The sequence below is a fragment of the Ruditapes philippinarum genome, unplaced genomic scaffold (genome assembly GCF_026571515.1).
Source record: "Ruditapes philippinarum isolate M1 unplaced genomic scaffold, ASM2657151v2 ctg2001_1_1_1_1, whole genome shotgun sequence".
NCBI classification, from domain to species: domain Eukaryota; kingdom Metazoa; phylum Mollusca; class Bivalvia; order Venerida; family Veneridae; genus Ruditapes; species Ruditapes philippinarum.
In genome coordinates this window covers 137,615-154,151 of record NW_026859709.1, presented here as the reverse complement: position 1 = coordinate 154,151, position 16,537 = coordinate 137,615, and the positions used below count along the sequence as shown (strand labels likewise).

At 31.0% G+C, this 16,537-nt stretch overlaps 1 protein-coding gene across 3 annotated transcripts in view; it reads left to right on the top strand.

Moving 5' to 3' along the window:
• The window catches only part of LOC132757585 (inactive tyrosine-protein kinase 7-like), a 121,489-nt gene that overhangs the window by 65,411 nt on the left and 39,541 nt on the right, over positions 1-16,537 (top strand). For all 3 annotated transcript variants that reach the window (XM_060748902.1, XM_060748904.1, XM_060748903.1), the window contains 2 exons: positions 3,581-3,728; positions 6,283-6,416. In XM_060748902.1, coding sequence (XP_060604885.1) covers positions 3,581-3,728; positions 6,283-6,416 — 282 coding nt within the window. The remainder of the gene's footprint in view (positions 1-3,580; positions 3,729-6,282; positions 6,417-16,537) is intronic.

Genomic DNA, 16,537 nt, shown 5'->3' with positions numbered 1-16,537 from the left:
GAAATTTTTTTTCTACAACTGTTAAATTTGTAAGACATGTTGCAAATTAATTTCATATTACAGATTATAAATTTGATACATTAAGGAAAGTGAAAAAAAAAGGAAAAAGGGGAAAATAGAATTTCTTTTTGAAATTTGTTAATGATTATATTCTATTCATGAAATATGTAAATAAAGTAATGATGAACAAGACAAAATGTTAGAGGGCAATTGTCATTTTTCAAATGCATAATTTTCAGCCTGCATAAATAAATAATTACATAATCATATTTCTGGAGGATGGATGACTACCTGGGTACCTATGGGATAAATGTTGTAAAAAAATATATAAATTATAATATGATTTATGCTGTAAGCTATTTTTTTAACTTTTTGACATTAACATTTCATCGTCTTTATGAAATAGGTTATTTCGTCAATATTAATTAAAATAAAATCAAAAAAAGATCTGGAACTTTTTTTTTGCTATCAATTTTGATACTCTGTTATTACACCAGTCCAACATTATTTTTTACACCAGTCCAACATATAGATTAAAGGGAGATAATTATACAGAATTATCAAATCTTTCATTGAAGCATGCTTTACATGTTTTTTCCTTTTTTTTTCCCCTTGATGTAAACAAAGCTAAGAAATAAATATTTCTCGTGTTTCCATGATATAAAATGTATCAATTGTTATCAAACAGAAAAAAAAAGAGGGAAATTTTTTTTTTCTTCCCTGCAATTTTGTTGTCAATTTATCTTGATATTGTATCATAATCAACGTGCACCCTCTACTATCTGTACCGTATCGGTTATAAAAACAAAGGAAAACTTGATATAGAGCTACCATTAGATAGAGCGGCACCAATAGATGTAACAACATTAATAGATATTTCGGCACCAGCTACGTACATAATCTGAAATGAGATCTTTATTGTATTTTCAAGTTTCACAACATCACACAATTCTATACTATAACAGTTTTTGTTAGTTTCCGTAAACCACTGTTTATCGAAATATGAAATATTAATGGCTACTTTTTGAAAAACGTTTTATTTGATTTTTGTCTGAACATGAGCCCTGGAAGAAGAGTTTTACTACCTTTTATTTATTAGAAAAGATAAAAAGCTCAACCTCAGATAGGTTGAAGTTTGTAATAAAAAAGCTAGAATTTAATACTGTTATAAGTTTGCCATTATATTTATTGAAAAGAAATCTGAGGATTCATTTAATTTCTTCTAGTAAAGAAAATAAAAAAAAATATGAAAGAAGAGTTTGTAAGTTACAAGTCGTATATGATATATGTGAAAAATGATAAATTTTTATTATTTTCTGTGTACTGAGAGGAATGACCGAAGTTTTTTCTTCAACTTATTTGGAGTTACATTTGTATACAGGATTTTTACTGCTTTGAATTAGGTACTAACCTATATCAAACGATATCACCTTTTCCAGAACCTTATTTTCACTTACATAGGTCAAACAACTACAATATTCTATAAATTATCGGCATAACGATATTTTACCTTGCCATTTAAGTAAATAAGAACAAAAACTTTAAAAAAGGGATAAAGTAATCAATAACTTGACTACTGCATCATTATTGATTTTTTTTTTTTTCAATTTAAAAAAAAAAAAGTAAAAAAAAAAAATGTCATTTTGTCATTGTTACTGAATAGATATCAATTTTCATCACAAGTAAAAAAGTCCTTTTTTGCATGATGCATCAGACATAAATACAGCAGCAGGTATGGTAACACCTGGTTATCTGAGAACTGACACTAAAAGGATGGTACTGTCAGGACAACTTCAAAAAAGAAACCTACTTTATATGACATCTAAAACTGTTAATTGACAGAATGTAATTTTCTAACAAAAATCAATAAATTTTGTTGAGAAAATTGCACTTTTTAGCTCGACTTTTCTATGAAAAGGGGAGCTATCCTACTCGCCCCGGCGTCGGCGTTGGCGTCACACCTTGGTTAAGTTTTTCGTACCACCCCACTTTATTTCAGAAGTATTACAAGTATGGCTTTGAAACTTACCATACTTGTTCACCATCATAACCTCCATCTACAGACAAGAGTACATAACTCTGTCAAGGTTTTTGACAGAATTATGGCCCTTTTTTGACTTAGAAAGTGTATTGAGCTTGGTTAAGTTTTTTGTACCACCTCACTTTATTTCAAAACCATTGGAGGTATTGCTTTGAAACTGACCATACTTGTTTACCATCACGACCTTCATCAACAGACAAGAGGACATAACTCTGTCAAGGTTATTGACAGAATTATGCCCCTTTTTGACTTAGAAAATACATTGAATATGGGTAAAATCCACTTATTGCCTTAACCCTTTGAGATATTGCTTTGAAACTTTTAATGCTATTTCACATCATTACCCCCATCTGTACGCAAGAGAAGGTAACTCTGTCAAGGATTTGTTTTAAAAATTAAGGCCTTTTATCGACTTAGAATCTTGGTTAAGTTTTTAGTACCAGTCCACTTTTTGACTGAACTGTTTGAGATATTAATTTGAAAGTTGGAATACTTGTTTACAATCATGATTCCCAAACATGTCCAGGAGAAGGTAATTCTGTCAAAGATTTTATTTGAATTATGGCCCTTAACTGTCAATGTTTTGTATTATAGGCAAGCACTAAAAAACTTAAAAAATCTAAAAAAATTCATTCCTATCCACTTGTTCACTTTACCATAAATTATGTCATAATAAAATAATTCTTCACTAAATATCTTAATGCTCATGGCCATTGTTCACTTTAAAAATACAGAGATTCTTGTATTGCCTTTTACTGCAAAAACTTTTTTTATTGGCAAGCAATAAAAAAGTCGAGCGCGCTGTCTTACGGACAGCTCTTGTTTATTAACTTTTAAAATACATGTACATTTCTAATTAAGAAATAATTTTACACAACAACCAGTTAACATGTGACTGTTAGGATTTGTACTTGCCAAGTTAAATGATCTTTGCAAAGAAACATTAATAATAATGAGCCGCATCACGACAAAACCAACATAATGGGTTTGCGACCAGCATGGATCCAGACCAGCCTGTGCATCCGCGCAGTCTGATCAGGATCCATTCGCTTACCGACCCTATAACAAGTAAAGAAACTGATAGCGAACAGCATTGGTTTTGACCAGAGACATAGATAATGTTATCTACATCTCTGGTTTTGACATACAGAAAATAGAGTACAAAATATTATTGTCCCAAGTATATAAGGCACTGGTATTTGACAGTAGTAACAAAATCAGTGCATAAAAAGCTAGCTTCTTTCCCAAATATGAATGCCTTAAAGGCCCTGTTTCAAGCTCCCGTTAAATTTTGAAACTGTAAGACATGATAAATTGTGAGACAGAAATAAAAAATAACAACATAAAAGATAATGCATTAGGTTTTAGTATTAAAGAATGAAGAAGATTTAGTACAATACTTTGCATCCATTATCTTACAAATTAATATGCCAAGCAGAAAGTATTTAGTGTAGCAAAATACCAACAACTATGCTCAGAATGCTATTTTGGTATGACGAAAAACTAGATTTATTGTTACAATTTCTTTTATATCTTCAGCACCCAACACGCCACACCTTGTTGAAGACCAATTTACTCCTTACAAGCTGGTGTTAAGAAAAGATGCCGCCCGGCTTGATTGCCCATTTATAAATGCCACTAAAATAGAGTGGTTTGCCAATCATGAGAAGCTTACTAACAGCACAAGGTGAGTAAACTCGTAATATATTATCACTGATAATAATAAACAGCCTATCTTAAATGTAGATAAATATAATAGGTAAAATTAAAATTTATGGAAACTTATAATTGTGACTTATTCATTCTGTTAAGTGGTTGCAGTGATAGGTGTCATCTAGTAATGGGAAAATTGTTGAAATAAATTTACGAAAGATGTTCTTAATGCGTTATTTGGCCTTTTGATTGCCCCCCGAAGTTTATCATTCTGAGGAAGGAATTTCTTTGGTTGTAGTTTGGAAAAGGTCTGTTTTTTATCAGGATTTATTTCAAATTGAATTTGGAATTTGAACTTTTAAAAAAAATCATGTGCATGGTATTTTAAGTTGTAGTTACTATAAATTGTAATTATCTTACTAAATATTGGACCAATTGCTATGTATTAGCAATGTTCTGAATAACAAAAAATGGTGAATATTTTAATACAAATATATGTTTGGCAATAAATTGCAAATTTCAGTCAATATTTTACAATGTAATATGTTTTGGCAATAAACTTCCTGTCAATATTTCTCTATGTTTTGGAAATATATTTATATTGAAACATTGGTTTAAATTTCATTAATTTCTTTTGGCAATATAATACAACTTTTGGTAAATATTTCCCTATGTTTTGGCAATATATTTATATTGAAACTTTTGGTTTAAATTTCATTATGTTTTGGCAATATATGGCAAGTTTTGGTCAATATACTTCAGAATACATGTATTTTAATCTTTAAATAGCAGAAAAAATAACTCACGTTTTTTGGCCTAAGGGGAAGAAAAAACTTGATTTGAATTAAATTTTAGGGGAAAACTACAGAATTTTAAAGAATTTTCCAGAGGGGAAGAGGCCAATAAAATGCCTCTGCTTTGAAAAGTGCTTTGAAAAGGAAAAAAGCCCTGAATAGGCAAATCATAAAGTCATATGTGCGCAAAAAAAATATCAGAAATGGACAAAGGCAGACTGTTTGTGACATCAATTAAGTCATAATTTTTTTTTTCACTATGATTATAGCAACATCATCATAACATTAATGTGTAAATGGCAACACAAAAAATAGACCACACATACGATGCACATACTATTTCTCTCTAAGTATACTAGTATTTAACAAGGATTGATCTTTGCTAATTGAATACTGCAGTAAGTAAATTAATCTTGATTTCCCCTTATCATCTGCTTCAGAGCCGCAGCCAGATATGAACTTTTTGTAAATCTTTTTTTTCGGAGATAATGTTGTTGATTTAGCAGCTGTGCGAATTTGTGCAAAAATGTTCACCAACAAGAAAAAACAACAAGAAGTGTATGAAAAGTCTCTAATTAGAACATTGCAAGGTTTCTTATAAAAGACGTGTGATTACTGCGGTTATTATTGACAGAAGGATTATATAGAGTGAATTTTGTTTTTTCTATGTTTTCTTTCCTCAGAACCAATAGAGCCACAATAACTGGTTGAAATATTTAGTTTTTTATTATACAAATTTATTTTAGTTTGATTGTGTTAGAAGCTTGTTTAAAAACTCTAGAATCTGCTCCTGGAACCAACAAGTACTAAGCAATGAATGTAAAGTTTCTTGCTCAAGGAAAGAGCTGCTTGCCCCTGACAGGGTTTTAACACGTGGTCAGCAATCCTTAGATTAGTAGTTCAAAGTGTTAACCAATCGACCTCGCTGCCACTTCTAAATGTTTAGTGGGAGACCTTGGCAAGTCACTTTCCATAGTGTCCATAGCCTTACCATGTTAAATACTCTAATTTTACTTATTTTCTAATCAAAATATAATGATCGGTTTCAAAAGTTTCGGACTGTTTTGGATATGTTTATAAAGAGGCTGCCTAAAAAGTATTTGGAAAATCTTCATGATTGCTCATTGTTTATGCAATTCAAGTGCTCAACAAGGTTTGTGGATTTCTAGTGTCCTGATTGCTCAGGGTTTGATTCTTGCTTGAGACATTGAATTTTTTTTTCATCAATAACCCTTTACCACATAAAATATCTTAAATGTTGGTGTCCATTTTCTAGTATGAACAAAACCATGCATCATTTTAAGGCAAATTTTAAAATATGGTGATTTTCTGAATTGGTCTGCATTGATAGCAAGAGTATAATTTGTCAGTCAAGTGTTCAGTAAATGGTAGAAAGTGACCATATGACTTTTAACAGTGTAAGTGTGTCAATGCGATCTGCAAAAAATGTACAATTATTGTAGTATTACCAAGTAGACACAATGACATATAAGTAATACTTTGATGTGTTAAGATGAACCTCATTATTTGAGGGATTCACCATGTTTTCTTTGTTAGTGAATGTATTATAGATCTATTGATGTTTTTGTCCGGATGACAATTTGATGGCTTTGGTTCTTTTTGATTTTTGTTTACTCTTAGTTAAAACTATAAGTATATATATAAAGACAGTAAATTAACGCACAATCAGACATGCTTATAATGTCTTTTTGATAGTTCTTCAGCATATCAGGAGTTTTGCAGGATTTATGTATTATGTCAGCTGACAATATTTGCTTTCTGTATATTTAACAGGCACACAGTGTTCAACAATGGTTCCCTGTATTTTCCGCGGGTCCAGGAGGCAGACCAAGCCGTGTACCAGTGCGAGGGCTTGTCTAACCACCCTGATACTACACAGACATTCACAGCAAAACTTGTCATTGCATGTAAGATTTATATTTATTGTTATCAGCATGTTTGCTGAAGTGCCTTCCAAGTTAATCACTTATAATCTTGGAGATCACAATTAACCTTAGTGGTGTCAATGTAATGAAAAAGAACCCAATTCCACACAACCATTTAAAGGTTGATAAACACTGTTTTGTTTTATAAAGGCCTCTGAGTCTCAAGGTCACTAACTTTAAATCTCAGGCACCATGCTGCTGTTGATTCAAATCTCGACCAAGATTTCAGATTCTTTCATGGGAGGAATCAACCCATCTAACTTTCAGAAAGTTAGTAGCTTTATGAAAGTATCTGCCAGTGCCTGAAAAAATGCAGAAATTGGCACTTAAGGTCTTCTACCACCAGAAATGCTGTGAAAATTGCTATAAGACCTTTACCATGTTGGTAGACATTATGCCAAAATGAAAGCTTGACAAGTCCAGTCAGTTAAGAAATTTCGCTGGATAATGATTTAGTGGAAATGAAATTATTAACTTTAAGTAATTTATAGATGTTTAAAGCGTAATGGAAACAAGGCCTCCAGACTTTATCGCAAATATTGTTCACAAAGATTTGTATTAAGAGTGATTTCAGAATTTTGCATTGTTAATATCGATACTGTCATTGGATTCATTTACTTTTATTAGCTAGAGGTGTTAAATTCACAGTGATGTTCTTGAGAATAACATTTTCATGTCATGGATATTATCAAGAAATGTAGTTTTAGTAGATCTAGAAGTAAAACATCAGTATGTGACATTATGTTTCCATGACAACCAGATTTATATCAAAGTCAGGTTCAGACTTTAGTTCAGCAAATTTATTGAAAATTGTAGGTTTCATTAACAACCTTGTATCAATGTTAAAAATCTTTCTAAGAAATTCTTTAACTCTGACAGACTTATATTGACTGATTGATTGACAGATATTGTTTGTAGTCTGTAATTTAGTTTATTAATCATTTGTCAGCAGGGTATAATTGTGGCTTACTTTAGTTGTAAGAAATTTATAGAAAGAGAGGTAATTTTAAATACCCTGCATTAAAACAATTATGTTTATATCTAAGCAAAGGTATTATTGTATAAAATAGAGGCTGAAAGGTGTTTTTTTTTCAAATTTAAAAACTTTTTCATCATTCCATATTTAATCTTTCTGAAAATTACTAAATAGTGTGAAGATTTTTAAAAGTAAGAGGTTGGTACAGAAAAAAAAGAGCTGGAATAAGATTTGACGATTAATGGATTTAATATTATTATAAACAAACAAATAAGTTAACTATTAGATATGTTACCTAAATATAAGATACCTGCAATTGACAGAGTGAGGTAACATTGTTACATCTGAGGAGATCACCTTGATTTTTCTAATAGCAAACTTTCAGAAAAAATGTTGAAACTTTGATCTTTGAGATATTATCTTTAAATAATTAAAAAGAAAGAATCCTTTAAATTACAATAATAACCATTTTTTGCTGACTTTTTGAAGAATAGGGTCTCCGTCAGTGATGTCTTCGCACTTTTGTTACGTTTTCGTGTGCAAGTTGGTACCTCAAAAACTATCAAAGGTAAAAGGTTGAAACTTCATACACCTATTCTCTGTGATTATCTGACATAATGGACACAGCTCCCATAACTCTGAATTACCTTGTTACAGAGTTATGCCCCTTTTCTTACTGTCAAGCACTGAGAATAGTCAAGCATGCTGTCCTACACTATGCACAGACAACTGTGTTAATGAACTTTTACTACTAAATAATCTACTTGTTGTAATTGATATAATATTTGCGTTTTCAGTTACACATAACTTTATTTTAACAGAAATTTGATGCCAAACGTTTCCCATCCTTACCAATGTTGTCATGGTATTAATTTCATTATTTTACCAGCATGATTGTAAACATGCAAGAAATTAATTAAAACGAACAACTTTTATAAAACAGAAAATCGTTAAATACAATTCTGCGTTATTGAAGAGTATTTTGTAGCTTTCTCTGAACAGGAAGTGACACTATAGTCTGCCACACACAGGCATGACAATACTAAATGTTTTAATAAACTTTAATTAAGTATTTTATTGTTATGCATTTGATTACTCATTCCATTGTAGTGTTTTATAATGAACAATTTTAACAATAAGAAACAAATATAATGTAGATTGTTTTGGAGACATATTTTGTAGCAAGAATTTTGCATTTAGGAGCAAAGTGTAAAATTCATGTAAGCAACAAAATGCAACAGACTTACTTAGTTTCAATGACTCAAATAAGGCATTTAGATCTGTGCATCGTTCTTGACATTCAAAAATATTTTTTAAAAACATTTTTCGGAACCTTGTTGAGGATTTTTATTTAATTTTTGCATAAAAATGATGAGAGATGTAGGAAGATATAGTTACAAGCATACAGACAGTCAAAATAATTTGTAGAGTATTAATATCTTTTGTACTGGCACATTGTTTTGCCACCTTATAAACTTGCTAGGAAGTGTGTTGATATTAGTTTAGAGACTATTGGGTTGTGAATTCAAATCTTAAATGGAAACATACTATTCTCAACAATTTTAAAGTACCAGTAGTTTTGTCTTAGGCTCTCTCTGTATCGAAGAGGGTGGTGGTCTAGTGGTTAATTCACCTGCCTCTTAACCTAGGGATCATAGGTTCGAGTCCTACTTGAGTCATGATCATTATTCCTTATATGGCACCAGTACTGGTTAGTTCCAAGAAACAGACTCTAAAGAGATAAATATAAGTTGCCAGAACTTGTTCCAGAATCAAGCTGCAATAGATTGATACATTAGGAGGAGCAAAATTACTGAATATACAAAATAGCAACACATTTTTAGAGATCTCAATAAACTACAATATCTCTAGCCTGTAATGAAAGACAAAATGGTAATGTTTTTTGCATTATTGAACACCTAATAAATACCTTGGGGCCATCTCTTCATTTGTTACATCTATCAGATGTATAGGAAATTGGTTTTTAGTTTAACATCCATCTATAAAAGAGGTCTTTAGTGCTTTCATTTCAATAAATTATCCGTATATAAATAATTTTCTCATTTTGTTTCTTGATATATTGTTGAATATTTATTAAAAATTAGCTCTGAATTGTTTATTTTATGTCACTAAATTCCATCAACCGTCTGTAATGTAAGTAACAGTTATTAGGGATAAAAAATGACAGAAACTACCCACAGGGACCTCATTTTCACCAGAAGATACTCTGGATTGTGGTAATTACGGTAGATTTCTTGCAGAACAATCAGACAGATTCAATTCTCGTAGGTCCAATTTATTTACTGTTTCACCTAATCTAGATGTTTATCCTGGGAACAAAATGATTGCTTTTCCTTTCACGACAGGATTAGATATATGCATTGATACACGAATTATTGACAGCTTGAAGGGTTTATGGGATATTAATTTTCAAGCTTTTTGTCATTTAAATGTTTCAAATGATTTAGTAATATTATCTTTTTACATAGGGAAAGGAACTTGGTTTTCGTGAAATAACGAGACCATAGAAAATAAGATTATAAAAAAGGAAATCTTTATAGCCATGTTGTTGGACAATATCATTACTTATTAACATTGTTTCAATATGTTAAGCCATTTGTTTTTGCTCGTAAAATTTTAGTTTATTATTCATAGTGACATTTTTATTCAGCTATAACATGCATGCACATGCAAAAAGTTGATGCAATGTAATTACTAGACCGGAGTTCACACGACACGGTTTCCGTTTCTAATTACTGATGAAATAAAATGATAAATATTTAATTGGGTCTGAAATAAAACGCATTTTTTTTCATAGAGCAATTATTTATTTCAATTTTACACAATATCTATTTATAATACAGATGTTATGAAACAGTCACAGTTGTAATTAATATGATTTAACTTATAGCATATATGAACAGTTCACTTAGCCATGTGTTTTAGGAAAACAATCATAGTATATCCATAAGTAATCAAAATAATTTTAATGTTTTCACAAAAAAATCACATCCTTCCAAAAAAAATATGTACAACACAGCTGGTGCCTCTAAAACGCCTTACTTAAGTAAATACTCCCACAATAATATTGACAAGATGAAATGTCAGTGAGGCATGGGAAAGTTCAAAACATGATTTTTTCACTCACTATGTTGTGTTATGAACTAGCTCTGCTTTTAATTTGAAAATGACCATTTTCAATGTAAGGAATCACATATCAGCAAATGGTATAAGGTCTTGTCAGCACAGAAATGGCCTGGGTGTACCGTCTGCTGGTGCCACAGGCAAGTCGATATGGGGACTATTGTTCAGGGAACTTATCACATATCAGCAAATGGTGTAAGGTCTTGTTGGCACAGAAATGGCATAGGTGTTCTGTCTGCTGGTGCCACAGGTAGGTCAACATTGCAACTATTGTTCAGGAAACTAAGGGCATTATATCTGCATGGCTTTGGTTTGCTGTATTTTTGAGTGTTTGGAAAAAAGGGGCCATATGAAGGAAATATTTATTGAAATCAGTTTTAATCATGCAGGTTATTAACAAGTTTTCCTGTTAATTGGCAGGTGGATGGGTTCTTGGGCTGTTGTACATAATATAATTATGCAATTTTTCACTTTCAAAAAATGAGTGTCATCAAATGCCATGGTGCATCCATTGGGATTTACTGATTTCTTTTTCATGTTTGACACAAGTTATAAGCCTTTTTTTCTCCATATATATGTAAATCCTGGTTATGCAACAATTTCCTGGCACTTATTAGAAATTCTTTGTTATTAATAGTTTACTGCTATTATTATTGTTAGCTCCAACATTAGTAATAACAATAATTAGCAATAACAATTACATTTATATATTAGTTTTAGCTACTACATAATGTGAATATGTCTATTTCTCTGGTCTCTTTAACAGTACTTATGGACCACAATTCAGTCTGACAAATCACCGATTTACAATAGATAGCCTTGCGGATTATAGAGGATTTGTATTGCCAATGCTTGGCTGTATAAAGACTTGTAAAAAAGTTTGAAAATGTTTTTTTCATCAAAATTCTACAGGGAAACCCTATTTTCATGCTGTTAAAACCAACCTTTGTTAGCAATTCCCAAAGCTAGAATCCATGAAACTTCTATAAACTTTGTAAGCATCCCTTTAATACTCTAAGAAATACTCTAAGAAAAGCTAGAATCCACTTCAGTATGTGTTATATTGAAATGAAAACTGGAAACTGACGTGGTGACTTTGAAATGTGTAAGTGATTATTATAGAGGCTGTTTTTGTGCTGTAATGATCATGAATCTCTGTCTAGTCATGATCATTAATTTCCAGTTTTTTTTCTTGTTCTGAAATTTCAAATTGATTCTTTTAAATGTCTTAGTTCAAAAAGTATATTAAAATATCAGTTATTTGCACAACAGGGGAAAAAAAGTATTGCAATGTCTTTAAGATTGCTATTTTGATGACCTATACATTGTACTATGTCACCTGTGGAGAAGAAGGCCAGGTCATGGACCCCCACTGTCTGGGAGTTGAACCCGGGTCTACCTATTGAACTAACTATACAGATTTTATTCAAGAGTTTATTTTAGTTTGATTGTGTTGGAAGTTTTAATCTTATTGAATCCACTCCTGGAACCAACCAGTACCAAGCAATAAATGTAAAGTTTCTTGCTCCAGGAAACAACGGCTTGCCTGTGACTGGGTTTGAACCCACACGGTCAACAATCCTTAGATAACTAGTCCGATGTGTTAACCACTTGGCCATGCCGCCATTTAATTGACAGGCTAAGAGATAATTGACAGATCCTTATTTAAATTGGGACAAGTTCGTAACATACATTCCACATGGTAAAAATTAATGAGAAAGTCATGTTAAGGTAACTTTGCCTTATACTTGTATGAAGCATTCCGATTTTAAAATGTCAAATTTTTAAGTGCCCTTCTTCTCTGCCCTTCTATCACTGAAAAAAATGTATAGAACTCAAAGATTCAAAAGCAGGAAAAAGAAATAACTTCACAGTACAAGAAATTATTTTAAATTGTATCGAAGAATGTGCTTAACAAAACTTAAGTTTGATACTTACTAGCAGTGAATTATCTAATGTGATTAAAAAAATTTACATTCTGAATGGTTAGTTCAACTCCTTGACTCTTCATTTTATAATTGAAACGTTGCTAAATTTTCAAACTTGACAAGCCAGATCCTCTTCAGACTGTATTGCTGTACAGGGTGGCCTCCGATGGTGACTAGTGCATTTTAGACAAGTTAGTAAAGTACCCTTAGTAGTCTGAAGGTACTTCATAGCCTTTTCTTTATCAAAAAATGAAATGCTCATGACAAGTAAAATGAAATTTCTATTGAATTTTTATGTCAAAAAATATTTTTTACGCTGTCAATGATATATTATTTAAAAGTACATTCAGATGGAAAAAAACATCCTGCAAAGTGCATTGCATTAATTATGAAGTGGCAAAAAATTTTTCAAGCATACTCTAACAAATTACGCACTAAAAGTTCATTGACTGTCTTGCTTTTTACTTTAATATGTTAAGTGCATGCCCGTAACCCGCATGCTGATAGTCGAAAGTAAATTTCAATAAAAGAGCCAGTTATTTTATGTCACTGTAATACGGTGTGACAACATTGTCCCATAAACCCATAAACAGTTCTTTAATGTGCGTTATATGAGCGTAAAAGTACATTCTTAGAATTTCAATGCCGACAGAGATTATTTTCTTATATTATCTATAATCAGTTAAATTGCATTCTGTAATTAGTACTTATTAAGATAAGAATGGTATCTTTTGTACCGTCAGTCTTTACTTTTATATGTATTTATTATATAAGATTAGTCGGAGATACTGTTGTGCATTAGTAAAATGACATTAATTTACATCTTGGTGTTATTTAATGACTCAAGAAATACTGTAATGCTTTAGTATTTTGTCATTGATTTATACTTCTAAATTTCCTTAATGTTTATTTGACTAGCCTTAAAATTTGTAATATTTCATTAGGGATCTTCTGCTATTTTTAGAAATATGTTTATATAAGCAGAAGACTGTACTTCAGTGCTGAAGGAAGATGTTATTAATTGAAGCTGCCAAAATGGTCTGTCAGAAATGTTTACTATATTTTATACTTGCACTGTATGTTTGTTAGTTTTAATGAATTAATGTATTTATATGCTAATTAATGAAGTGCTAATTTTAGCAGTGAAGTATAATTTACACCATTCACAGTGAGCCACTCATTTTGGAAATTCATATGTTAAGACAAAGAGCTTGATGCTTCAAGTCAGTAGAATATTAACATTCTCTTTAAGACATATAAATTGTATATTTTTTTCTCAAACTAGCATGAAGTTAGAACTTAATAACCTCTACCTTTACAACCAGTGCAAACCAAGATTTTTGCCATTTGATCATGGTCTGAGATATTTGCTATTTAGTCTTTACCTTTTATGAAAATTTCCCAAAAAAAATTATGAATGGTTTTGTCCATATTGAAACATGGATAAGTCAACTTAAGATATTTAGAGCAGTAAGGGTAATATTATTAGAGTTTATAATTGTATATATATCTATCTAACCCTGGTAGCATGGCTATGCAGAAAGGTGTAACTGTACCTATTAACTTCAGCATTTAAAACATGGTAACATTTGGCAATTTTCAGTAAATTACAACAGTCAAGAATGATGTTAAAAAGCAACGCATTTATATATATTTAGAGAAAGAAAAAAACTAAATGGATGCAGATCTCTTATTCATCTCTTTGATGATGCTGAATATAAAGGTATGAATTAGTGGTCTGGTTTGGAAATTCATTTGCAATTCATTCAGAAACCATTACAGTTTTGACAACAAACGGCCGTATAAAAAACTTTCAAGTTTATTTCTGTTTGGCATACTTGTATCATCCGAACGTCTGTTTTGGACGACTTCACATATCAGGTGCCTGTCTATTATATAAATATTTTTTGGGTTGTTAGAAAGAGTTTTTAAATGATCTCTTTAAGAAAATTGATCATATTAAAAGCCAGTGTTTATCAGCCTTGGATATTGGCCATAATAAAATTGTATCATGGTATTTTCTTTAATGCCCACACACTTGCATAGAAAGTTAAGTGCATGGGCAAAAATATTTGAATTTAAAGCAGCATGCCTCCAGATTTATGCTAATTTTCATGAAAATTAAAAGTAAAAAAAGTAAGTTGCAAATGGCATTTACAATCCACCAAAAAGAGATAGAAATATGCAACATTAGCCCCAAGAACAGCAAATGTATATTAAAAGAATTTTTTTTAATTCCAACTTTCACCGATGTATAATGTAATTTCTATGCTTTGGCAGTAAATTTTATTGAATAAATTATATTTTTTTTTGAAAACTGTGTATCTTTTTTGTCAATAAGTATTTAGTCTAATATCAAAGGAATTTTATAAGATGTGAATTATATTAACTGATTGTATCTTCAAATTGTGAAATGGCTTTGTTTGAAATTTTTTAAATTACCGTTAGATTGCCTGTAACAAAAACTGAAACACAAAAAATAAATAAAATACATGCAAATAACTGCAGCAAACGAAAAAATGTTTTTGGCTGTCTGTAACAATTACTGTAGGGGGAGAAAAAAAAGCAAGTTGAAAAAAAATTGCTTTAAATTTTTACAGAAGTTTCTGCACAAAGTCTGCCTACTTTTTTTTTATTTAAAAGATGACGTTGTTAGGTAATTATGAGGAAATATTCAGTTGCCTAATTGTGAGCAAATATTTGGATATTTGTAATGCATCCGAGATAGGAGAGATAAGCTGCAGGAATGACTGAATCAGAGGTTACGTCAAGGAAACAAGTTCATATAGTTTTACAGAATTCCTAGACTTTACTGAATTAATGCGCTTTTTTTTTCTCTCTCGATTTTTTTTCCACCTACTGATAAGCCCTGATATTATGCAATGTATTATCATTAGAGAGCCCATTATGACAGAAGTATTAGTGAAACAGACAAATCTTTTCATGCTGGAATCCTATTAAGATACCCTTTTCTTTGCTGATTAAGTCAAACTTTTACTAATTATAAACATTTTTATGTGCATTTTTTCTCTCACCAGACACATGATTCAGTTCCCTTTAAGATCGTTTCAAGGTAAAAAAATAAAACTAGGATCTATGCCTATAGGTATGCATGATTCTTGTTCAGGTATTATGGACAAAGTGGTTAAAGAACTTGAAAATGCTTTTTGTGAAACTCACTCAAGTTTGACCTGAAAAAATATTTATTTGAGATATTAAAATACATTAAAATTTAAACACATATATTTTCAACAGTGTGGCATCCCCGTAGCATTATATTGTGAGTGTATATTATTGAATAATTTCCTTCCATTTTTTTTGTCAAGAATGATGGTAAAAGTGGTTTAGGCACTCTGTAATGGCACTTTTGAAATTTATTTTTGTAACATGGCTGAAATAATGAATCTCTAATGAAGCACAACCTAGATAAATTAGAAAGATAAGATAAAATTAAATTAGATAAGAATTGATGATTTTATAATCTGTTAGTTTTTTTTTAATCTGTTAGTTTTTTTTTAATTGCTAAAGTATTGTCTGTGTTTATCTCCCCTGATGTTCCAAAATGTGTCTGTTTTTATCCCCTTATGTCTGTGTTTATCTCCCCTGATGTTCCAAAATGTGTTTGTGTTTATCTCCCTTTATGTTCTGTTAAAAAATGTCTGTATTTGTCTTCCCTGATGTTCCAAAATGTGTCTGTATTGATCTCCCCTGATGTTCCAAATTGTGTCTGTATTTATCTCCCCTGATGTTCCAAATTGTGTCTGTATTTATCTCCCTTGATGTTCCAAAATGTGTCTGTGTTTATCTCCCCTGATGTTCCAAAATGTGTCTGTGTTTATCTCCCCTGATGTTCCAAATTGTGTCTGTACTTATCTCCCCTGATGTTCCAAAATGTGTCTGTGTTTGTCTCCCCTGATGTTCCAAATTGTGTCTGTATTTATCTCCTCTGATTTTCTTTTCTTTCCTGTAATGAAATGGAAGGATAAAATGATTTCAAGTGTTGGTTTTGTATTTCAGCTGATCTTGAATCTAATCCATGTTTTAAGATTTAAAAC